This window comes from Pholis gunnellus (assembly GCF_910591455.1).
Source record: "Pholis gunnellus genome assembly, chromosome: 4".
In the NCBI taxonomy this organism is placed as follows: Eukaryota; Metazoa; Chordata; class Actinopteri; order Perciformes; family Pholidae; genus Pholis; species Pholis gunnellus.
In genome coordinates, this window is record NC_136530.1 from 10,978,993 (window position 1) to 11,004,669 (window position 25,677).

At 41.0% G+C, this 25,677-nt stretch overlaps 1 protein-coding gene across 1 annotated transcript; it reads left to right on the forward strand.

The window, feature by feature from the left end:
* Positions 1–936: 936 nt before the first annotated feature.
* On the forward strand, positions 937–24,652 carry LOC306695388 (ankyrin repeat domain-containing protein 13C-like). Its single transcript, XM_079158618.1, has 13 exons — positions 937–1,579; positions 3,740–3,781; positions 9,440–9,544; positions 14,599–14,684; positions 15,345–15,390; positions 16,125–16,191; positions 17,517–17,661; positions 17,858–17,989; positions 18,944–19,105; positions 22,095–22,174; positions 22,353–22,451; positions 22,901–23,001; positions 23,161–24,652. Exons 1-13 carry the CDS (start codon positions 1,204–1,206, stop codon positions 23,289–23,291), a joined length of 1,572 nt encoding a protein of 523 aa, XP_079014744.1. The 5' UTR covers positions 937–1,203; the 3' UTR covers positions 23,292–24,652.
* The last annotated feature ends 1,025 nt before the right edge of the window (positions 24,653–25,677 follow it).

Consider the following 25,677-nt stretch of genomic DNA (forward strand, 5'->3'; position numbering starts at 1 on the left):
ATACTTTATTACATGTAAATGTCCGGCATTCAAAATGTTTGGACTAAATGTCGTAATGAGAAAGGTACTCTTTTTCACTTTCTATAGGAATGTCCAAAGATTCAAAGCTTCTTGAAGGTTGTTATACAATTTGTGTCAGAGATGTTTAATACCAAAGTCCCTTTAAGTGTCAAACTCTGTGTGCTTGGAATATATAAGATTGAAACAGACTAGACTTCTGGACTTTAGTCTTCCTCAAGCCACGAGAGCTTGTATTTCACTATGTTCCAAGAGTATGGATGCTCCATCATTGAGAATGTAGATAAAGGAGCTTTTTGGATTGTATGGGTCTGGACAGACTAACTTACATTGCTATGTGCAAGAGGAACGACTTTGTTTAGCTCTGGGAACCACATGCAGATTGTGAAAGTTGGAAATGTGGGGTTTATCTGAAGTAAAGAAACATACAGTACCAATACAACAGTTTGAGTACAGAAATACTAACTTTACACACACAACTTGCACTAATATTAGAATACACAAATATTTCCCTACATTCTTTACAATTTCCTTCAGGAAATATAGGGAAATATTTTGTTTTTATTTGTATTCTAATATTGGTGTACATTTCTTTATATAGTAAAGAATATAGGGAAATATTTAGTTTTTATTTGTATTCTAATATTGGTGCAAGTTCCTTTACCGAGATGACAATAATAAACAACAAACATAGCCTATTGGGAGGAAATATTATTTAAAATCATGACCAGAAAACCAACTGTAGTTGCTATAGCTGTAAACATTAATATTACAGTACGTTGTTACTTTATATAAACAAATGTATTAAGGTAATATCTGTTGGCTATGATCGTTAGTAACCTTTACTGAACTCTCGCGATACTACGAGGCGGAAGACAGCAGGCGAATACTCCGTACTAGTTAATAGGAGCCGCTTATGTTGTGCAGCAACCAACGGCAGTTTGAAAGAACTAGGAGGCCAGTGAAGTGGTTGTTTTTATAGGAACCCAGTTATAGGAAGTCGCTACTCGTTCGTTTCTGAACACGCGGTCGGGTTTGCCTGTCCGGTTGAGGATTAAGTGTGTTTTCATGTTGTGCAGTTTACGGTGCGTTTACGCGAGGACTTCCACCTGGCGAATCGCATCAGTTCGCCCGGGAGGGTCATCGTCAGCGACGACACCCTCTGCTGCCATAACTGTTTAGAAAATGACCGGAGAGAAGATCCGCTCCCTGCGCAAGGACCACAGGCCGAGCAAGGACGAGGATTTACTGGAGCCGGACGAGGAGGCTGCAACCGGGACGTTCACCGCCTCCAAGACGAACAGCAAGAGCAGAGCGAGTAAAATCTTCAGCAATCACAAGTTAGTCAAGTCTTCATCCGCGCAGCAGCAGCAGCAACAGTCACAGATTAACGCTAACGCCAACACTTTGTCAACGTCGGATGTTATCGATGACAACAACAAAAACCCCATTATCCGAACCGGGCAGGACTTCCCGGTGCACGAGTCCGTGTTCAAAGGAGATGTCCGACGCCTGTCCTCACTCATACGGACGCAGAACATCGCCCAGAAAGATGTCCACGGTGAGTCTACCACACCTCTTAACCCCGAAGGCAGGAGCCCAGCACTCATCACGACCCACCAATTGTTTAAGGTCCAGCAAAGGCTGTGTTTTAGTGAGCTAATAGGCCACCAGTCCCTATCAGAGAGTAGGCGAGGCTTCTCCCTAACAAGGCCAAATTTAGGACTATTTTTGACCACCCTAGTTTCTTCAGATCCGGTGCCCTCAAGTCAAGTATGTAAGAAGGAGTGTTTTGCTTCAATGCCTCCTCTCGCCTAGAGCACTGCAATTCCTAATTAACCAGAGCTAGTCACAAAGCCCCTCTAAGATAAGCCATCTTTGATACACGCTCATTAGAAGTTGCTCCACAGCCATTGTGTATGTATTTAGGGATCATTCGCAAGACCTTTCCCAGACTGATAGCTCCTCTGCTGCAGGGCAAAGTCTGCTCAGATAACGCCACCATTTCCACAGAAACCCCCTTCCTGAACTAACATAAAAGGGACATGATTGTGTTGTTCCGGTTCACGTGCTGAGACAAAAGATGGCCTATTAGTTGTGCTCGGTGTCAGTGCTGGAATGTGGTCTGTCTTTAAATCACAGCTCTGATGTTGTAAAGCAACACGGTGCCAGACGGGGCATTTGCCTCTGGTGTTGTTTTGGAACTTGAGCCTGTATTGTTAAAAGTGTTTTTGCCGTCTTCTTAAGGATTGGTATGGTTCAGTGGGGTTTGTGTGTTTACGCACACATTAGTTGATCCTCCACCGGAAACAGGATGAAGCCCCTACTGTCACATAATGTCGTTAAAATCAATCAGTATGTTTACACGAATGAAGAAATAGAGCTTTATTAGCTGTTGTGTTAGCCCAACATACACACACAGTTAATGGTTGTAATAGGCTGCAACTAAGTTATTTTATTATTGTTTAATCAGACATATTTTTGATTAATCTGTGTCTGCAAAATTTAAAATAATGTAATGATGAAAATTATGTTTTTAAATGACTTGTCCGTCTAAGAAAATTATAGATATTCAATTTGCAGTGACATAAACGGTGAAAAGCAGAACATTGTCACATCTGAGAAGCTGGAACCATTCATTTTAGGCAGTTTTGCTTGATGAATGAGTTAAAACAATAATGTTACATTCAAAATTGATGCCTTGTGTAATAGATTAAACACTACTACGCTAAACATTCGGCACTACGTGTTTCATACTTTTTGCAGATGAAATACTGGCAATGAAATCGGTTGACACCAAGATCTGGAATAACTAGAGCAACCGGTATACTGATTTTGGAAAGCCACATACAGATACAATTCCATTGAAATCCTGGCGTGTCTGTTTATCACAACATGTGGCGGGACTGCTAGCTGATTCCCAGCTTTGATTTTCACGTACATCATGGCTTCTACTAGGCCGGCCCTCTCTACTCTGGATGCTTGCCCACCACGTTCTCTCCCTGGAAAAGAAGCCTGAAGGAGCTGACCGGACAGTTTGGCTTCCCCTTGAGTGGTTCTCCTATGCTTATGGGGCACATTTCACATCCTAGGGAAAGAAAACCGGTGCTTCTCCACACCTGACTTGTGTTAAGGATTCTGGGAAAAAAAATGGCTCAATGAAGCCCAGGAGCCATCCTTTGCATAAACCCTCCCCTAACACTATATAAAATCTAGAGCACATGGCATCAGGGGTTCTGGCCGGCTTTAGTCTCTGCCCATAGAGCATGTGCTTTAACACTCTGCAAAAGTAGCGCGCAGCAGTGAGATGGCCAACATGTTGTACACTGTACATGTAATCAACCCTCCTCCACGATTGGGCATAGTTTTAGAGCCTTTAGTGTGTATTTTTATACACGTGCTGATTTTGTTTTATTATTCATTCTAATTTGTTTGGGTGGTTAATGGCACATTTTTCTGTGGTGTTACAAACTCAAACTCCTGTATTGTAGTATTACCCGGAATTAATATCCAGCTTATTTCGGGGGCGCGGTAGGTTAATACATTATATAATATTGCTTGTCGTGGTAGGAGAACACTCAATAGTCATATACTTACCGTATCATTTAGAAACTGAGTGGACTCACCAGGCATATAGGCGCAGTGCTCATCACAGACTGTCGTTTCTTATTGTGATTATCAAAAGCAGCCAACAGAATCAGTTTTTTCTTCTCCTCTTCAGGAAACACACCATTGCATCTCGCCGTCATGATGGGGCACAAAGGTGAGTAATGTTTAAAGATGCACGTGTGTGTGTGTGTGTGTGTGTGTGTGTGTGTGTGTGTGTGTGTGTGTGTGTGTGTGTGTGTGTGTGTGTGTGTGTGTGTGTGTGTGTGTGTGTGTGTGGTTTATATTTGTCTCTCTGCTGCTTTCTAATTTAATCTCTCTGCTGGTCTGAATGTGTGCATTTGTCTGGCTTAGCACCACCAGACATTTGTCCCAGATCACCACCACACAAATTCCATCCCAATTTGTGAATTCTTGCCTGGTCCAAAACAGAATTACTGAAGAAAACTATTTTCTCTCTTTTCTTATGGGCTTGTCTTCTATTTGATACATTAAAGAGAAAGAACATATTTAATCAGCGTGGATTGGAAAATGATGATACTGCAAGAAATAGGATCCTCTCAGTGGCTCAAGTCTTTTGTTCTGATTGATGTTCCACCGCTGACTCAAACACTTTAGTTTGCTGCCTGGTGAAAGGGGTTATTAGTTGGGATGAGAGATGTTATTTTCACCTTCAATAATATTTGCTTAGTGAGCTATTATTAGTTTTCTGCTGGCGTCTCTTGTCCTGACAATCTTACAGAGTTATTAGTTTGAATCAGTTGTGATAAAGGTCTCGCAAATGATGTTTCACACAAATGGTACAACAATGTGTGTTGAGTATTTATGTTGGGAGTATAAGACGGATATTTCATGATGATTCAAGGCTTTGTAGAAGTCTTTACATGATTTTGTTCTTAGCTGAAATGCACGGTTTGGACTGAAAGCATGTGCATGAAATATTAATGCAATGCAAGGAGACTTCAGAACATGCTATTGAAAAATTAATCTCCCCTCTTCTGCAGCAGGTTCACAGTGAACAATTCGAGCAAAGGGTTACTTGTTCTGCACATTCCCATTTGTTTAGCGTCTGGCATTGGAGCAATTGATTTCCCATTCAAGTTCAATTCCTGTCGACGAAGTGAAGGCCCCGACACTGCCTGTCGGTAATCCACACAGTGGACTGCCGAAGTGTAGTGGCGGATGGGACACTATGGAATCTATTGTGCTAATGAGGTTGCTTATCTGCCTTAGCCGCTAGCTAGTCCTCCAGGGATGCTCGGACCAGACGGGCTGAAGGCTCCAGCATGAGGTCATAGTCTGGGTGTGGCTGGCCGGTTGGGATGGAGAGGAAAAGGCTCTCTTTGTGTCGGGCATGTGTTTATTATTTACCAGACTAGTAACGGCAGTGATGTGTTTCTCATAGCCCAAGCTGACATCTTTAATAGCTTTGTTTTGTCTGGCCAACACTCTACAACACTCTACATACAGCTTACAGTGATATAAAGCAGTACATTTTCATACTAGAGAAGCTGTGACCACAGATTTATGGTTCAATTATCAAAATAGTTGCAGGGATTTTCTGTCACTCATGCAATCCTTTTTCAGTGATTTGTCTAATCGTTAACTGAAGTAGAAGACGACATGTCAAGTGGACACAAATAAGTAATATTAATACAACACCAGAATCAATGATGATGAATCAATGATGATGAATGAACAACAATGGCTTTTTCTATTCAATGAATACTCTTCTCTTCAGGTCACTTTCTAACTCATTATTTTTGTCCTAAACTGAAATGAAAGCTTGCAGTACACTTATTACTGTACTTCCCACCCAGGTTTGTTTTGACTCCGTGGCTAGAGGTATTGGATACACAAGGTTTCCTGTCATGTCCCCTCAAAGGACAGAAAATGTTTTTCTTTTGTCCAGGGGTTGTGATATCTGTTCCCTTGGCCACACTATTTTAAATTGGTTTCAGATATAACAACATAGAGAGTGTTTGGAGCCAAAGAGCCACTCTGGCGGAGATCAGGAGAGGAGATTAGAGGCTCATTGTGTACATTAAGCATAACATTGGTTTGGGATAATCTGCAAAACAAACCAAGAAACATTAAAGAGCACCAGTTTTGTCTCAGAGACCACAACAATGTGATTCTTCAACTGCTGTTTGATTCGGTCACCGAGTGTGTGATCGATGGCGAGGAAGTGAGCAACAACGCCGTTTTATAGATGTACTCTGCCTGGATCAGAATGGGTGGTGATGTTGGGGGTTTAAACAGCCCACAGAGCCTTTTGTCAAGTGCCCCATCTGTAGCCACTGCACGTAGTGAAGCAATAGATTAGCACTTTATTTCTCCAACCTGCTCTGCCTCCCTCATTCCTCTGTTGGAGTTGTACCGTATGTGTCTTGAGCTGGACCTCCACACAGCTGCTGCACATGGAATTAACCCAGAAACCCACAGAGAGACTTCCTTTCAATACTTTCACGACTGCCTAACAGATCGAAGCAGACAGCACATCACTGTTTTAGAGTTAAAGGCTAATTGTCAATGTATCCAGGCATATCCTTTTGATTTGATTCAAATATATCACCTGCATCTGTTTGATTATTGTTTCCCAGATTAGTACGAGTAAATTACAGATAAAACCACAACTTCAAACAAACGCATTTACATTACTTTATACTAATACTGTATTATATGATATATAGCTGAGACAACTAGTAAATTCATTAGTTAGTCCATGGTCAGAAAACAGCCGTTTAAAACAATTTTTTCAAGTCATAATTTACATCTAACGCCTAAGACCGTTATCTGTAAACCGATTAATAATAATAATGTTAATCAGTAGAACAAATATTTAACACATATGTAAATATATTAAACAAATGTTTTAACCCATGTGTCCATACTTTATTGTGACTCCAATCATTCATTTTTTAATCAATATTGGTTAATCCTCAAAGCCAGACAGGCTACTCCGAGTACCTGAAAGTCTGAAGCCAGACCAGACGCTGGCAGGTTGGCAGGTCAGGACACAGGGCCTGGCTGTTGTCTTCATGGTTATATAATGTATGCTAAACGTAATCATGATCATTACACAATCATTGGTTTTAGCAGTGGTGATATATAGGTCAAAGGCCAGAGGGAATATATAGGGCTTACATCAGAAAGCAAATGCTCATGCACATGGCCGCCTGTATTTCCTTCAACATCAACCTCTGTAATCGGCTGCTCCATCCCCAGGCCGGGCTACGGATCAGACAAATGCATGAAAATAGTTTTTATGTTTGCTGATGTAAAGCGCTTTGCGAGGCACTTTACAGTTACATCCATCCTTTCTGGTGCCAACGCAGCATCTTTTATTTAATTAAAGCGTGCATTATGGCCGATGTTGTTCCGTCTTTCTGAAGGGCTGAGGACAATAGTCAGAGCTCAACATGCAGATTGCGTGGAACAGGGTTGGGCAGCAATATTATAAAAATAAAAATAAAAATTCAGACTAGTCATGAGCCACGCCTTTGACCCTCAGCTGCTCGCCTGGTGTGAACTCAATGACTTCCCATTGGTGTGACTTTGTTCATTTTGATTTCTTTGCCATGCTTCCACATGGAAGCATGGCACAATTATCAGCACAATTGTGTTGCTGATAATTGCTTCTGTAAAGAATATGGACGACCGATATGTGCTTTAGGTGCTGTCACAACACACGTTTCTGCAACTACACTCCTGGGATAGCCACGTTCCTCTTTCTTGTGTGGATAATATTTTTAATTGGGAAGAGTTTCAAAATGTATTCCTCTTTCATAAAGAATGCATGAGGCCCTGGCCTCTTTGTCATGAATAAAACATTGAGTATATAGATCAGAGGGGTGAGGTGCTATTTAAGACTATGTGACAATGTTGCTCTTGTGTGCGTTACATTCTCTTTTTAAGAAGGCAGAAGTTATTTCTAGTTCTAGGCACCAGGTTGGCTCTGTGAGTACACCACTTGAGGCAGGTTTTTTTTTTAATAGCTTCCATACTAATGTTAAGCAGAGAAACAAGTCTGAACATGAGGGAAGTAACCGGTTTGAATTTGTATACAAGACTAATGGGGTTGGCTCAAAGGTTCGCAGTGAAAGAAGGCTTGTATTGAGAGCTTCTATGTGGCTTTAGTCAGCGTAAACGATCGCCGGTCAAACGGCTATAATAATCCCACCCCATCAACTGAGAGCCCTATGTATCCACTCAGCAGCGGACAGTTAGCAGTTTGCCTCTGCTTTGCATTCGAGACAGCTCCTGGCCAGCACTGAGACAGAGTTGAACAGACGCCAACAATATAATGAATGATGTCACGACAAAACTGACAGCTGAGCCGGAACAACAGGCTTCATTTTTGGCTTGCTGTAGTTTTGGTGACAGGTTGCCCAGAGACTGAAGGGATTTTGCGCCGCATTTACTGCTGATCTTGCCATTGAAAGAGGGATGAGGCCCTTTTGGCTGATTTCCCATTGTTGGAATTTCAAGCACAGCTCTACGCAGTACCAGGGGATGTTTTGACATTTAATTCCTGAGAATCCTTCCACATGTTTTAGCAGTATGGATTCAAAAGTCGGATGCTGAGTCTTGTGTAACTGTTGGTCCCATATGGCTCTTTGGTTAATCAGTCAGCTGAAATCTCAATCCTACACACAATTTTGCTCCTCTATAAAACCAGGATTATTTATTTATTTTATCATTGATGTGATTCTACAGGAAACGTCTTCAGCTTGTATCACACATTTTCTAGCAGTCAGTCAACATTTGTATCTAAAATCTACTGCAAAGGGATCAGATACATTACAAGCCAGTAGAAGCGTCTTCATCTTCCTTTTTTGGTTGATTCGTCTTGTGAATATGAGCTGGACACAAAATTAGAGCTGGGCGCAGTGTTGGCATGGAGTTAAAATTAGTTCCTTGGGCCTTGATTATGAATTAAATGTGGATGTCACCATAGCAACATTGAAGGTGATGAGAAAAGGCAGCTCGTGGGACGATGGGTCAGTCTCAACTTCAATTAGTTTGAGGATATAGTCGATTTCTTCTGTTTTTAAATATTCATGTCTTGTGCACATTTGAAGACAAACGGACATAATTTCCCTTTTTTTTTTTTCTCTGTCTTGACATTTTGTATTCATGCGTTGTGGATGAGTAGCATCAGCAGGACACCAGAAAGTCATTAAAGCTTGTTCACACATTGGTGTTTGGCCTTAAATAAAGGTCCTTATTGCTTAATACCACACCACCTTTTCTGTGCCATGTGTGTATTCTTGTCTCTCTAGTTAAATAAACCCCCAAAAAAACAATTTCCTGTTACCTGTGAGTTGTCTCTGAGACACCGTTTGATGCACTTCGGAGGAAGTTGTTCATACTTTTTTTGCCTCTCTCTTTATTACCTAAATTAAACGCGTCTCCAGTGCTTCCTGTTAATCAGAAAGCTGCAGACAGGGTTTTAATAGGTGGTCAGAGGGAAAAAAGCAACTTTCAATGTTGCTTCACTGCTTACCTGCTTGTTGCAGAACCACCTTTTACAGATTTGCAGATTATATTTTCAATACACACACACCTATGTTGACCTATGTTGTTATGGGAGCACCTACCGACTCATGTTTGTGAGGCACATATTCATTTAGAGATATCTCTCTTTCCTCTCTTGAGTTGTTTTTTGCAGCTGGTCTTTTATTTGCATACTGTATATGTTTTAGTTTGTCTTAATCGTGACATCATTACTAGAACTTCTCATTTAAAGAGAGTTGTTATGATTCAAGTAATTATTTATCTATCTGACTGTCTTCCCTTCCCTCTCTTATAGAGTGTGCCCACCTGCTGCTGGCCCACAATGCACCTGTGAAGGTGAAGAACGCTCAGGGATGGAGTCCCCTTGCTGAGGCCATCAGCTACGGAGATCGACAAATGAGTAAGTATACGACTGACTGAGGCACCGCTCGGCAATACACTGAAACCCCACACCCGCTGCTACACACTGAGTTCATGTTGGTCAGTAGGCATATTTACTGACATCGATGTGGCTTCAATCAGGTTTCAGTTTGGGTTTTCCAGTGTGAAAACAAAACGGTGACGGGGGTGAGAATAGATCCGATCAACAGTCCACGGCGCCGGCTCCAAGAGAGGCCATGACGCTGGTCTGCCTACTTTGTCCCTCAGAGAGAGAGGGAACATTCCTCAAGGCCCTCTGGCTTTTGTGCTTCGATGAAAGGCAATTCATTAGATGTTTCTCTCTCCCCTCATCGGACGATTATGCACAAGCCCCCGTCTCGCCCATGTTTTCGCCCACAGTTCATAGTTGCTCAAACTTTGATTTAAAAACGCTTTTGAATGTTTTAGAAGACTTATTTTAATTTGATGTATCCATGTTTACTTGTAACCCTCAGCCTCTAAAAAAACATGAATGTGAAACCAATCATTTTTGTTTTTATAGGTGTTGGATGAGAACACCTTTGTACACTGGCAGTTTCATTTTTAACATATTGAATATTTAACTTAGCGCATTTCCTAAAATGTGCTGCTTTGGAAGCACACCTCATCGATCTAGCAGTTATCCCCTTTTCTGTAATACACCTTTAAGACTACATCGTTTTTCTATATCTACTTGTATGTCATAGGTGCATTTAGTCCACTATCTATTTAAATCTCTTGATACTCTTCTCATGGTAACAGGAAGGCCTGAGGTTTTGTTCTGTGTGGTGGAGCGCTGCAGCAGAGGTGAGGATCAAAATAAGAATGTGTCTCACTGAATTACAATACTACTGCTCCATAACTACCGCCAGACTGAGTTGGTGAAGGGCCGGTCGGTGTTGTCGACTGGTAGTGGAATATCACAGGTACATGGGGTTGGAACATTATGTTTAATCTTATAATTAAAAAATGCAAAAGAGCCAAGACTTTTATTTTTTGCGCAATGCTCATAGTTTGATTTTAAAAAAAGCTAAATGATCGATAGCCGATGGGTTCCGAGATTTGTTTGTTGAAATTGCTCTCCACATGAACCATTCAACCAAAGCCTGCTGTAACGTGAAAAGTCAATATTACTCTCTAATCTTGCCCAGCTGCCTAGTGTCTAAAGATTCTGCATATGAAAGCAATAAGACTATGATAAAGCTCAAAGGCAGAATGCAGTTGAAGTTTCTCAAAAAGACTTTCAAGTATCAGTCCACCAGAATGAAATAGTTGGGGCTTATTAGCGCTGCCACTTGGCACCACCATTGAGCAGACTAAAGTGTCTCCTTTGACTGCATCCTCTAACTCTCTAATGCCTCTTACCGTACCGTAACAGGTTTACAAGTGTCTCTATTGACTGAAGCCTGTAATGAACTCTGTAGCACTATTTTACTGTACCATTGACGGGTCCTCACCTCGTCTAGCATGTACAGACCACCGTGCCATGCAGCTACATGACATATTGTGTTTATTGCGGTTGCTACAGTCACCATTGCTCGTGCATGCTGAATACAGCATGTTTGCTTCTGGTGTCTGAATATTGTCAAAAGACATTCTGGGAAAAACAGAAAATCTCTTGACTGAAGTTATGTAGAAGATGAGGCAGGTTGAAAGAACGTGGTTGTACTATAAAAGTAAACACTTCATAACTAAAAGCTAATAGTGTTATATCAAGAATATATAAGGTTTTTCTTTAAGTAAGAGGCATGAAAGTTCATCGTTTACTGTGGGATCAGTATGTGTGACAAAATAATCTCAACTCAAAGTACACTTATCAGCTTTATTAAGTCCAACAAACGTGAAATAAATAAGGGATTGAAACTATGAGGTCATGAAAAAAGCCCCTCCTTACCTTGCTCAAACTGGATTTCCTGGATCACATTTCACTATCTCACTTATACCTGATGCGACAAGCCCCAAACGCAGCCCCCTGAATTGTGTAAACACAGGGCAGACTTCGGTCTGAATGCCCCACAAACGCTCTCTTTTAAAAAACAGTAGAAGTTATTGTTTTCATTGTCACAGCAACTTCGGTACTAGACAAATGTGCACCATGCGAGGGACCAAAGTAGGAGGGATTTAAAGACCTCTATGGAATGGCGTTCAGGGAAAGAGGAATTTCACCAGGACTGTACCTGCTTTTCCTGGAAGGGGGCCAGGTAGAGGAGTTTGTAGGCCAGAGCGATGTCGGAGATCAGTAGACAGGCACCTGCTAGCAGACTGGTACACGAGGTCAGTCTGCTGATTATCTGAAACAAAGAAATCTGCCACTGACGACACACACTGTTTAACCCTCGTTAACTCTTTGTGTTCTTTAATGTCGGTCCAAACTACAGGGCGGGGCCTCTGTTGTGACAAAAGGCTGAGTCTGAACACTGTTAAACAATCAAACTGGCTGTTGTAAAGCGCAATAAATGTTGCGTCCCTCACTGGCTTACTCGCAAGCAGAGCCCCACCTAGCAGTTATCAGTAAGAGCTGAGTCAGTGCATGTCAGGAGTCTGTGAGGGAAGTGGAGACCTAAGAGCTTTGTTAGTCTCATTTACAGTAAGGCATATGTCCTGAAAACTGGTTACATCATTTAATGTAGTTATAGAGGTCTGGTTCTCCTTAAAGTCAGTTTATGAATGGGATTGATACAAACGATCCCTAACTCGGTGCTCTCGCTGCGTTATTTTTAGTTTGTGACTAATTTCCATTCATCAACCCACATTTGTTTGTGGTTTGATGTATTTTTCACCAAAGCTTTTGTCACTTATGTTTTTTTTCATTTGGACAAGGAGGCAAAACCTGGTTCAGAAATAGTTTTTGTGTGTTTTGTTCACAGTAAGAGCTGTTTCTGTCCTTCCACTCACACAGCTGGGTTTTCTGTATCAGGAGTTCATTTAAAGTAAACTTTTACAGACAATTTAAGTCGTAAACAGCCAACATTTGAAAGATTTGTAATATTGTAAATATATTGTATGTTGGTGCCTAGCCTGTGCTGGAGTCCTCTACATCTATAGTATTAGTCACATTCCATTTAACACGTAATACCACCTCTGGCAAAATAACATTCCAACAAAATATTAGATATCACCCAGGCTGAAGCCGAAGTAAATTATTTTTCCTTCCCTAATAAAGCGGCTTATGAATTTAATCAAACATTAAGAGCTCCCCCTCCTGTACGCGGTGTGTTACCTCCAGTTAATATGGCCCTTTTTGAGTCGTTTTTAGATTTCTTGTAAAAATTGATTGACAATGCTTCAGTACGTGTAGTTCTTTTTAACTTAATTCTGATTGGACTGTTTGCTGCCTGCCTGCTTTGCTCCACCACACAGTGACTCCAGCGTACCTGAGTCAATATTGACTGTTCTCAGATTGTTGGAGACCGGCCAGCAGCAGTTGTCCAGTTAGATCCATGGCCTAATAGTTAAATAGTTGCAGTTTGTGGTGGTGTAAATACAAATAGTCCTGACTCTGTCTCTTTTCATTAATGTGTGGAGGTGAAACTATTGAGATCACTCGTCTAATTAACGCCAGTAAAGAGCCCTAATTAGTGTCTCAGTGAATTAACTCCAGCGTGCAGAGTCAGTTTGGTTTAGTGTTAAAGAGGTCGGCGTTGGTTTGTCGGCCTTTGTTGGCTGGGTGGTCTGTGAGCAGATGGTGAGATTCTTCGTTTTTTGCTTGTCCCGCTGAGAGGCAACGAGGATCAGGAGGAGCCCCATCCAGAGCTTGTCCACACTCATTAGGCAGCCGGACCTCAAAGACACCTCGTCCTTTACTCGTGTCTTGTGTCAATTGGCACGTGTGTCATCATGTGTGTGTTCGTGTATTGCATGCCTGCCCTGCGCTCCATCGAGCCCTCCACACTAGCCTTGTTGGGATTATCAATAAGACAATATGTAGGACATGTATGTTAGTGTATTGACTCAGCACAGGAGTTACTTAGGCTGATGTTAATGCCATATGTCCTTTATTGCTTTTAGTCTTATTAAAATGTAGGGCAGTCTGGGTGTCACAAGCCAAACAATTTCTGTTTTTTTATTACTCTTTCCATTAGTTTATAAGTGGCACAGTTATGTCGTCATTTAATCCCCGCCTTGCTTCATTAAAGCACCACAGTTATGTGGTGTTGTAAACGGTAAATAACATTTATGTTTGCTAGTTGGGTGTGGATGTCTTTCTCTTGAGTCTCTGCAGCCTGAGGGCTAAAGAGCTGTGAATGCTTGTTAATGCGAGTATGTCTCTACCCCCAGGTAGTCATGGTGGTTAAAAGTGCAGCTCATTTATAAGGAGCTCCATACCTGCCAGGCCTGTTGCCTGTGCCCTTTGTTGCCCTTTATTGCCCTTCCTGGAAACGTTTTGATCTCTGCAGGCAGTGTAGAGGGATTGGCCCGATGCTGCTGGGAGTGTCCCATCTGGCCCCGGAAAGTCAGCGCATCTCTAAGCTAAAAGCCATCGTTACTGTAAACTGCTGATATTTGCCTGTAGCATGTCACATTGCTGACTGGATAGGCATAGCAAGGCAATTCCTAAGATGATGGTGGTGACTCACAGTAGATCCACGCAGGCATAAACACAAGCCTTTCCTGAACAGTGCTACATTAAGGCAGCATTCATTTTGGCACCTTAAAATGGTGATATGAACATTATATTTACTTTCTCTTTTCTGTCCTCAGCCGACTAATCATGATTGAGGAGAAGCTGTCTTGCATGCCATGTAAAGAATGATGCCAAAACAAGAGAATTATGGTGGAATAATTTGTTTTTGAATATGGTGAATAAATGTTCTTGGAGCAAGTTAAGTGGTGGGATTGAATTCCATGAAAGCTAAATGTATTTGAAAATATTCACATTCAGCCGTTATGGGAACAAATAACATTTCTCCAATACACATCTTTTACACTTTTCTGTGCTGGAAAATCTCTTAAGCCATCGCTCTTTTTCTACGCTGTGAAAATATGCCTCTTTCTTGACGCTTTTTGTCTCACTCGTGCTTCTGTTCTTCTCTTTTTTTTCTTTTTGTCTTCCAGTCACAGCGCTGTTGAGGAAGCTGAAGCAACAGTCCAGGGAGACTGTGGAGGACAAGAGACCCAAGCTGCTGACAGCCCTGAAAGAAGTAAGTAGTCCTTACTCAGTTTTCTGCTCCTGTTTCTTTGTTTCTGCTCATCGGGTCTTTTGACTTTTCATTCTGCTCCCCCTCTTGTTGTCCTTTTTTCCATCTCGTCTTGCTCGTCATCTCAACAAAGCAAAGCCAGGAGCCACACACAAACACACATTATCGACTAGTCAGACTCTTAAGACGTGGTGTTAAACATTGTGTTTAACACCAATGTTTTTGTGGCTGCCTGGTATGATGTCACATGTTCACACACACACACTGTAAACATTTCGTCATGTACAGAAAGACATGTATGCTTTTCGGAGCGACCAAACAAGTAGCCTTTCTGTTTTGTTGTTGCTGCCTAACATGTAGTTATGGAGTCCATCATCGTTTGGCGATTTTAGCTTTAGACGTGGTTTGGTGATTTGTTGTGGATGGCCGTAAAGCCTCATATTTAGGTCCATGTAAACTGAAAGTCTTTGATACACTATTTTGAGTTCTACTTTGCAGATATGTCTTGTTAATTGTTTGTACAATTTTCCAGTTTCTCAGTTTTCATCATTTTTGTTGCATGCAAATTAAATGCTTCTAACAAATATATAGCATACTGTATTTCCATCTTTTCCACTCGTGTAGTTTCGCGTGTGATTGAGATGTATTTGTCTTCATTTCCAGCTCGGAGACTTTTACTTGGAGCTTCACTGGGACTTCCAAAGCTGGGGTGAGTCAAGCCCCACCTTCTACTGTCTTACAATAGTGGCAGAAAACATCATTGTTTCACAGACGCTATCCACTCTGGAAATTAACCGTGTGGAAAGAATGTGTCGTGACAGGAAAATGTGATGGAATCTGCCAACGTCTGTCTGGTTAGTGAGTGTTAATCTCTGCCATAAGGCACATTAGCTGGAAATGACTTCCCCTGCTGGACATGAATTGACAGACCATCCTCTAATGTTAACATCCTGGAATATACAGAGTGACTAAATGTATCTGCTGGCCTCAGATTGTGAGCCAGGGCTGAATTCTGTGTACTCACTGTGTCTGTGTGAATTATTGACACGGTGGACACGGTTATGTAATGGACGCATGAGGGTATCTCAATGTAAACTGGTTGCGTAACAGTGTATTTGCGTAGAAAGTAAATAATTTGTAGGTTAGAGAGATTAAGATTTATGTCCTTAGAGAAGCATCTGGTTTAAAACCAACACAGTCTCAGATCTGTGACGGTCACAGGGATTTGTTTTTTAATGCGGCCCTTCACGGAATAATTTTGGACTGTTAAAATACCTCTGGCATTTTACGCAATGATAGGACAGCGAGGAAAGTGTCTGTCTTTCAGTTACTTCATATGCTGCCGAGGCCTTGAGGAGGATGACGATAGTCTTTGCTGTTGAGTGCGTTTTCTAAATGTAGACGTTGTTTTACATGTCCTTACTGTTTCTTGTCACGTTGCAGTGCCTTTGCTCTCCAGAATCCTACCTTCAGATGCATGTAAGATCTACAAGCAGGGCCTCAACATCAGGTAAGTCCTGGCAACATAATGTATTGCATGTATGTTTAAAAAGTGTGATGTTTGAAGACAAATGAAGACGACTCAACAGCTGCTTTGTAACAGGATTATATTGTGTGGTCTTGAACAACAACACATGGAAACAACATCAAATTAAACAGTAATTTTTGGAGACAACCTTTTATCAAGGCACTTTATTACTTTTGAGTTTCACTACTTCATCTGTCATCCGCTAATAACAACCTCTCCCCTATTTCTCCTCTCTCCTCTGTCTCCCTTCAACCTAATTTGGTTAACTAGATTGGGAATATGAGGAAACTGAACAGTGAGGCCTATGAGCACAGATCTTTTACTTCTGTGTTTTTTCAATTAATGTCACAGGCCTCATAGAAGGAGAGTTACAGTAATGTGCTGCCGAGCTCGCTTACAAAGGGCACCAGCCGAAATTTGTCAGTCTGAGGGAAGCTGACACAAAATCACATCAATGAATCTACAGCAGGAATCCACCATGTTGGTGTTTTATGGTCTTGTGGGCCGAAATCTAACACCAGCCAGCGTTCCACAGCCCTGAGGTTCAGCACATCAACACTTGGGTTCCAGTTTTGTTACTCAGTCATATCGTAGACAAACCCTGGCAGCCCTTTATTCAGCACATGCAGATGCTTCTGTATTTGTGTATCATAACATATCAACTACTTCTATTTTGAAGAATGAACTCGGCACATAACATTGTGTTTGAGTATCTGCAAGCTGGAGCGTGTCATTGTTCTCTGAAACCGCTCCTGGCTGTCTAATTTGGTATTCAAAATGCCCTCTTATTATCCTGCAGTTGCAGGGGGAGAGAGAGAGAGCGAGAGACACAGACACAGACAGAGACAGAGAGAGAAAAAAACTGTCACAGCAAGTTAATTTACATTCTAGTGCTACGGTGTGTCAGGCCTGTCGTATGCCTACCCATAGCACCTACCACGTTGTGTCTGGTCTTCAAAAGCAGATCAGCTGTTCTCTTTGCTGGCTAATTCCATGACCACTCACTTTGACAAAGTGGAAAAATAAGATTCTTGGAATGTGCTGCTGGTCTCCCTTGGCAATGATTACCATACACATTGTGTCTAAACTCTCAGAGCAAAGGTGTGACATCCATCACAGTTTTTTTCTTTTCACGTACAGTTTTGACACTGTGTTTGCTGACGTGTGGCCAAAGTGAAACTCTGTGCAGCTCTTGTGCTGTCATCCTCCGTTTCCTTGTTTGTCTGTCTTCTCCTTTCATGTATCTAAAGTTCCTACACTAAACCTGCTCTCTGTATGTGAATATGTGTGTGTTTTGTTGAGTGTAGATTGGACACTACCTTGATCGACTTCACGGACATGAAGTGTCAACGCGGGGACCTCAGTTTCATCTTCAATGGCAACGCCATCCCCGCCGAGTCTTTTGTTGTGCTGGACAACGAACAGAAAGTCTACCAGCGGATACACCACGAGGTGTGTGTGAGACACATGCTGATGCAAGACTGAAAGACTCACTTGCAGCCTCTGCAGTTTGCAGTGTTCATAACAACCCACATGCCAGTGTTCTGACACATTTCCAACTTTTTTTTGCGCAATCTGCCCAGTAGTTATTGAAATATCTTGTGTTGGATGCCTCTTTAGTTTCCTGACACTGTCCTTGTATTTTCAGGAGTCCGAGATGGAGACAGAGGAGGAAGTGGACATACTGATGAGCAGCGACGTGTACTCCGCAACTCTCTCCACCAAGTCCATCACCTTCTCCAGGGCGCAGTCCGGCTGGCTGTTCAGAGAGGACAAGACGGTCGGTGCCCGTTGCTGTATTGTGGTTGTTCTCATCATGATATTGCTCCCACCACCACAGCTTTTCCAAAGCCAGCTGTGGGTCACAGGGTTTCACCTGGATGTGTAATTTCTGGAATTTTTAGTAGCTGTGACCCAGACAGAAAGTTGGGAATTTCATCAATCGTCTGGATAAGTCAGGAAGTGGAAGCTACACAGATAAATATCAGAATGTGTATTACAGATTACGTGTAACATCAGCTGCAATACATGATTCTTGGTGAACTCAAAAGGAACCCAGACTGTTGAACCCATAACAACATGTTTGACCTGAAAAACATTGACGAACTAAAAGGCATAAAATATTAGGTCTGGTCTGAGAAGTGCTCTGACAGTGTGCTAGATGTGCTGACTTGTAAAAATCAACAGAAAGAAAAAGATACGGATCCCTGTACTCTCACTTTTTACTTTTACTTTTACTTTTAAGCAATAATGCAGGCAAAGTAAATATAGCAGATAAATTAGCAATAGTTTGACATGTCTGGACAGAATCCGACTGTTTTCTTTTGCTCCTTTTTCTTTTTCTTTCCATCTTTATAGATAAAACAATTTGGTCACCATTATATGTTATTAGCCTGACCTGTAAATGTTTTTTCTCTGCACCTTTTTGATATCTCACCCCAAAAGCATTCGTCTGTCAGCATATGACCGAGGACATTGCTGTAGACTCTGTCCACTGTCCTGATCATATTTGCTGCACTACATCTCCCATACCAGACAGTAAATATATCAATGATAACCCCAGGAAGGAACCACAGGTGATAGGCTCAGAGTTGAACAACAACACAGGCCGGGCAGCGGCCACGACGGTGGTGGATGAGTTATGAGGCTATTGCTTTCTGTCCCCTTGACATGTTTAAAAAGGAAATTGGTGAGTCAGCGGGGGGACTTATCTAACGGTTTCCTCTACCTCCAGGAGCGCGTGGGAAACTTTCTGGCAGACTTTTACTCTGTGAACGGCCTGGTGCTCGAGTCCAGGAAGAGACGGGAGCATCTGAGCGAGGAGGACATCTTGAGGAACAAAGCCATCATGGAGAGCCTGAGCAAAGGAGGGAATCTCATAGAGCAGAACTTTGAGGTGAGGGGGGGGCTTCTAATATGGCTGATGGTTACTTCATTTCAGCAGCGTGATGGAGGAAGCAGAGAGACTTCCACCAGAGGCTCAGATGTACAGCCTTAGGCCACAATGCCGCGCTATCATCACCCATGATTTGATTATTGAGTTTATAAGGCCCCATGAAGCATCACATCGCAAACACTTATCATAGATTGGTACTTGACACCTGCATGTTGATAATATGTTACAGCGGATACGATGACTAACATCCACCTTGACAATCTTAAAAATAGGCACAGAATCGGTACTGACTCAAATGTTCCAGGAACTGTACAACCAGAGGAACTAAAAGCCTCTTTGCTGTTTCCTTATTTGTGCTTCCACAGAAGATTAAGCAAACTAGAGTCTGTCTGACCTGGTTAAACTTGCACTTTTTTTCTGTTGCCCTTCGATTGGCCAAACTGTGACAGATAGTCACAGTTAGAGGTTGTTCTCAGTGTAAGATATAGAAGCATGGATTGAGTGCAGCTGTATACTCGGGGTAAAGATGCACATTTAAGGTAACTATGACTCACTGCAAGGTAAACCAAGTGGAGCATGGCTCTGTCGATAAACATCCTGTTTACTTATACCTGCAGCGTAACCACCAGTCCAGTCCCGAAACTGTCCTGTCCCGCTGGAACCTTGGGGTAGGACATGAGTCTCAGACAGAATAAACCTCACAGTTCTCACCACTGTGTCTGTACAAAAATCAATCCCGTAGAAACATCACGGAGATCCTGCCAGAACCTGTCAATCAACTGTGCATGGTGTATGGAAACACTCCTGTCGTAATGTTGTTTCTTTGATGTTTTATTTGTTTTGGACATGAAAACAGAATGAAAAGCTGCCCTCGATCACTCACTGAGACAGTCCCCCTCCCTCCTCATCCACCATGCATGGACTTGAGTCCCAGCACAGCCACCTAGTGGTAAAAGCTACAAAGCTGCACCTTCACATTCACAGGGACGACTCCACCATCCCCTCACTATAGTACGTTCTAGAGTTTGCTTAGCAAGCTCTTGTCTTTACACTGACCATAAAGCCAGTCGCAAAGTCAAAGCCTCTCAACACTCAATGGGTGCCTTTTTAACTGGTTGTTTTTTGTCGACTCCCACTTGTTCTGTGCTGAGCTTTGTCTCTTCACAGTGTCCTCTGTTTAAATCAGTGCCCACTCATGTTTAAAGTGAAAAGCCTGTAGTTTAGTGGTTCTTGGTGTCAATGTAGGAATAGTTTTTCCTTCCACCTCAGTGGAAAATGATACATGGAAAGTCTGTGACGGGGGAAAAAAAGCAGCTGCGGTGACGTAGCTTTGTTTACAGCAGTGAAGGAGAGCGGGTCAGATGTGCGCCTGTGGACACAGGGAAGCGTGGGGGAGCTTTTAAACAGGGCTTGACACTATTGATCACATGGATGAAGGCTTAAACCCTCGGTGCAATGGAATGATGGTAGGGTGGGACCGGCATACCGGCAGACCTGTGTGTACTCTGTCCTCGACACAACAACACGCCAGAGCTGATAAACACACACACACGCAGGGTGAGAGCAAGGCCGCAGCCCACAGTGACATCAGCAAAACGTGTGTGATGATTGCAGTGTAGGTGGGAACGAAAGTGAACTAAGATATCGTTTGTATTCACGCTACACACGGCTGACTCTTGGCACAGTCAGGTGTCTCATCATCCACATTATTCTGCCCTAGTGCCTTATTTACTGCTCACAAAAGAGCGGTCAGCTGGTGTCATTCAGTGTGAGCTTTGGCAAGAACAATGAGTTCATTTTAGCAGAAAGTACATTTTATGAGAAACAGGAACTAAGTTTATAATTCAGGGTCAGTAAGAGCAGAACGTCCAAACTTAGTTTATTCAAGAAGGCAGAGTTGAAATCATTTTCCTTAGATTTGATTTTGAGAGCACAGAGCGCAGTATTTTGAATGATTGATGATGAAAGGACGGCAATCAAATTTTTTTTTTTAACCACTGGAAGCAAATCTTCCAATAAGGCTCGGAAAAACTGGCCCTACTTTTAATTATGATTGACCGATGATCTTTTAGTATCCCACAGTGTGCACTGCAGCCTTTGGCTTCTACATTTGTCCATGTTAGATTCTGATCCTTATCATGCTATGAGTACTTTCATGTTGTTGTTACAGGCAGCAACGGTTTAACAATTTTTATCGTACATGTTCTGTTTGTTCCCCAAGTCGGGTGTTTGCTTTAGATGTTTTGTTAGTGCACTTAAGAAAAAAAGAGAGTAAACTGTAACAAAAAAGTAAACACATCAATTATTTGGAAAGTTTACACCTCAGCATATATTGATCTTGGCTGTAAATGAAACCAACTGCAGCCTGAGATGATGTCTTCATTGCTTTTGTTTCATACGCTTTACAGCTGCTGTATATGTAGAAATCAAATCCTGTAGTGTGAATACAAAAAGGCTTGAGAGCAGGAACACTGAAGGTCAGGAAATAAGGGCAACATGTACGAAACTAGATTAGACTGCACTCTGTGAAATAGTATCACGTCTCAGATATCAGATGTTTAGTGTTGGTGTTCTAAATTATAGTAATTCAGTTACTCTGAAAAGGCCAAACAGGTTCACAGGTTTAGTGATGCACTGGGGCCCTCTAGTGGCCTGTGCTGTGCATGGCGTCGCTCTGTGGGAACAAATCAATACAGACCGATGGATTAGAAAAAAGTGTTACAATACTATTTAAGAGATTTCACTTTCTTCACACAGGTCCTCGTGTGACTTTTGTCAAAGTTGCTGCCAAGCAGAAATTGGCAGCTGCATATTTTAGCCCATTGTAAAAAGAAACACCTGTGGACAAGCTTAATGTTCGACTATTCTCAATTTAGTCATTATGTTTGGTCTGTGAGTCTTAATCTCTGTTTTTGTGTTTGACCCTACAGTAGTTTAGTCTTTAGATCTGCCCTTAACATGTTGCTTTTGTTTTCTTTGTGCTCTTCAGCCGGCGAGGAGGCAATCTTTAACTGCCCCTTCACCCAACACTGTTTCCTGGGAAGAGTACATTTCTGCTGACAATGGAAGGTAGGTTTTTCAGGGGACACCAGACCATTAAGGAAAAATAATGTTAAAGTAATTCAATTTAAGATTAATCAAATTTCTTTACCAAATATATTGCTGCAATATCATTGTAACGTATAGTTTCTATTCATATTATCATGAAATTATAATCTGACAGGTTGTCATTTCTCTCTCTGCTCAGAGCTCCCCATCTAGGAAGAGAGCTGGTCTGCAAAGAGAGCAAGAAAAACTTCAAAGCCACGATAGCCATGAGTCAAGACTTCCCTCTGGGCATCGAATCGTGAGTCTTCTCTTTAACTTTGTATCCAGTTATTAAAAAGCAGGCAGCTATAATTCCCCCATCTTGGTTTCTGTGGTGATCAAAAGAGAAATCACTGATATGCGCAAACCACAAAAAACTATTTTATTGGAAATATTTCCTTTTAGATTTACTAAAAACTGTTTTTTATTACTGACAGTTTATGTATCAGCAATGTGTTACAGTTCTGTCCTGTGGGCTTTAAATGGTTGATATAATTGCGTTGATATAAGAAACAATTGAGGTTAAATGAATACTGTTGAATTGAATATTGAAATAAACTATGACAAACTAATACATCTAACAAATTATGCCACGATTGAAGAACTTGTAAATTATAGCCAGTAAAATTTCCCTGGTATGGTATTTATTTCAGCTATAACTTTAATTATTGTTAGTGTCTCCTCTACAACCAGTGTTTATTTTGTCAGGTTATTGAATGTTCTGGAGGTGATTGCACCCTTCAAGCACTTTAATAAACTCAGGGAGTTTGTGCAGATGAAGCTCCCGCCTGGCTTTCCTGTCAAACTGGGTAAGTAGATGTAATTCAAAAAGCATGCTGTGTAAGATAGATAGTAAATTGAAAGGGACTTCTTTGTCATTTGATATTTAAAATATGGAAAGAAATCTATCACAGGCGGGTACAACAAAATGAAACGTGATTCATAATTCTGCTCATGTCTCCCTGCAGACATCCCTGTTTTTCCTACGATCACAGCCACCGTGACGTTTCAGGAGTTTCGCTACGATGAGTTTGATCAGTCCATTTTTACCATTCCCAACGACTATAAAGAAGACCCTAGCCGCTTCCCTGACCTTTAACCTCTTAAGCTGGAACAGGAAACAAATGTGCAACGAGGGAACATAATGCTACAAAATGTACTTTTCATCTTAAAAAAGGAAAAATGGAGAGAAAAAAAAAATAGCGGTAATTTTTCCTTGACAGTTTATGGATTTCTATCTTCCATCCCAACCCTGAACACAAATGGCAACAAGACAACCAGAGTTTGACATACAGGACTAAAATGCCATCATAAGAGCTGGTGCAGGCCGTCTGTGGCAGAGAGGTCGAAATCTCCTGACAGTAACGAGGCGTTTTGAAGCAGCCGAGGCAGGAAACTTGTAGCTGAGGGTCTGAAAGGCTCATCAGTGAGAGGGCATTGAAGGTAAAGTGAGTTTTTTGTATATGGGGTATAAGCAGAACACAGACAATCGGTTGATGCTATGTATTTAAGTATGTAAGTAATGTTTATAAAGGGAATGTGTTTAACTGACCTGTAGTAAAGCACTGTGGGAGAGGAATTCCACCAAGAATTACTTTTTAGGTCCTTTTTCCTGCTAAAGTAGACTTTTAAAAATGTGGGATATTAGATCTGAGGTCAATGTGACATAAACTGTATATAATCTAATGCCCACCTGTGTGTATGAGAATAAAACCACTACTTTTTTTACACTCAATTCTTTAACAATATCACCCAAAGATGTAATGCCACTTGAAATTCACAACATTGAAAATAAGTTTTGGAAAATGTTAAGTGAAGTAGTGTCTTGTGTAGGCTAAAACCCTAAAAATGAGTTTTTGCAGAATTCCTCAAATTGTTTGTAAATGTGTGTAACATTGATTTTAATGGGCATCACTGAACTTTCGGGCACTAATAAGATCCATGACAGCCACTCTGCCTTCAGCGGAGTTCATAAACACTCATTTTGTGATACACCTTTAATCCTGAATTTGAAATATTAGTTTAATTAAGGCAATGCTAGAAATACTGCATTTTTTTATGGTACCACAAAGTCTTCTCTTAGTTTGTTGGCGTGTGAGCGCGTGTAGGTAATAATATCAAAGCCTTTTGTTTCTTACTACACCTTTTTAAACTATGTACAATCATGCTAAAATAAGTTAACTATGGATTGTATAGTGGGTACATATTAGGGAATGAATGAGTGACTACAACATTCATGCCATTTTTACACCATAACAAGAACCAGACTTTTCATTGCACAGTATGTAAATACATGTTTTATGACCTTTCGTCTTTTATGTTCTTTTATTATTCTTTGTTGGTGATTTTAAGATTTTTTTTCTTTTTAAATGTAGCATCACGAGTTTGTGGATTTTTTTGACGTGGTGGCAGTTGCTATTTTTGTACATACATGTAATGTTTTAAAGAAAAATGAATCTCTTAATTCTTCTGTCATTATTTCCCTTCCAACTATATCTGATCAACCTCCTCCAGGTGCGACTATCAAACAATCAACTGCACAGGGTGAAAAGCACAAAGCACCAGGCTTCCTCTGGAAACAAAGTTATTTGTTTGTAGCTACTGCTATGGTTCATGAGCCATTAATTATGTCGATACCTACAAGTGTTGTGCTCATGTTTGTTGGTTAACTTGCCTGCTCCTGGAGTTCAGTTTCAGTATAACGAAAAGTAGTACATTTAATGCATTTTATTAATTAGTTACATTCTTCCATATGGGCGGGTGCAGCTAACAAAACTGAAAGTGTGCCTCCTTACTGACATCACTATACATTTTATTTCATGCTCCTTCCTGTGTTCAGCTGCTTGAATTTTCCATGTTTTAAGTAGGAAATGTATCATTCATCTACATGTTCGTTGTACAGCAAAGACTGTTGTATAAATCTGCAAAACTATTTTCATATAAAATGTACTAAAAATTAAAATTCCACATATCTGAAAGTTTTTGGACTCATTTTTTTTACTACCATGATTTACTGTTACTTACTAAAACCTTTTTTAGTATGATGAAAAACTATCATAATACATGTCAGTATTCTATTAAAATGTCCCAAACAGGTCAATTTTATAGAATACCGTAAGAGATCAGAGTAAAGTCAGAGTATTTCATAACAACGTCATATGTATGCATGTCATAGAAAGGTAAAACATGTCATTGTATATAGTATGCAATAAAAATGTTATGTATTATGGCATTAAAAATGTCGGAAACATAGTATTCCGTGAACAATTATAATTAATGTCGTATGGCATAAAAAGGTCATGGTATAGAACGCCATTGAGATTCATTTATGCCATTATCTAAAAAAGGTATAGTATGTATGCCATTAAAATGTGTACCAAAAAAAATGATAGAATAGCATGCAATAAGACAATTAAAATATAATAATGTATTAGGCCATTACAAATATGAACGCTATTAAGAACATAAAAAAGTCAAAATATAGA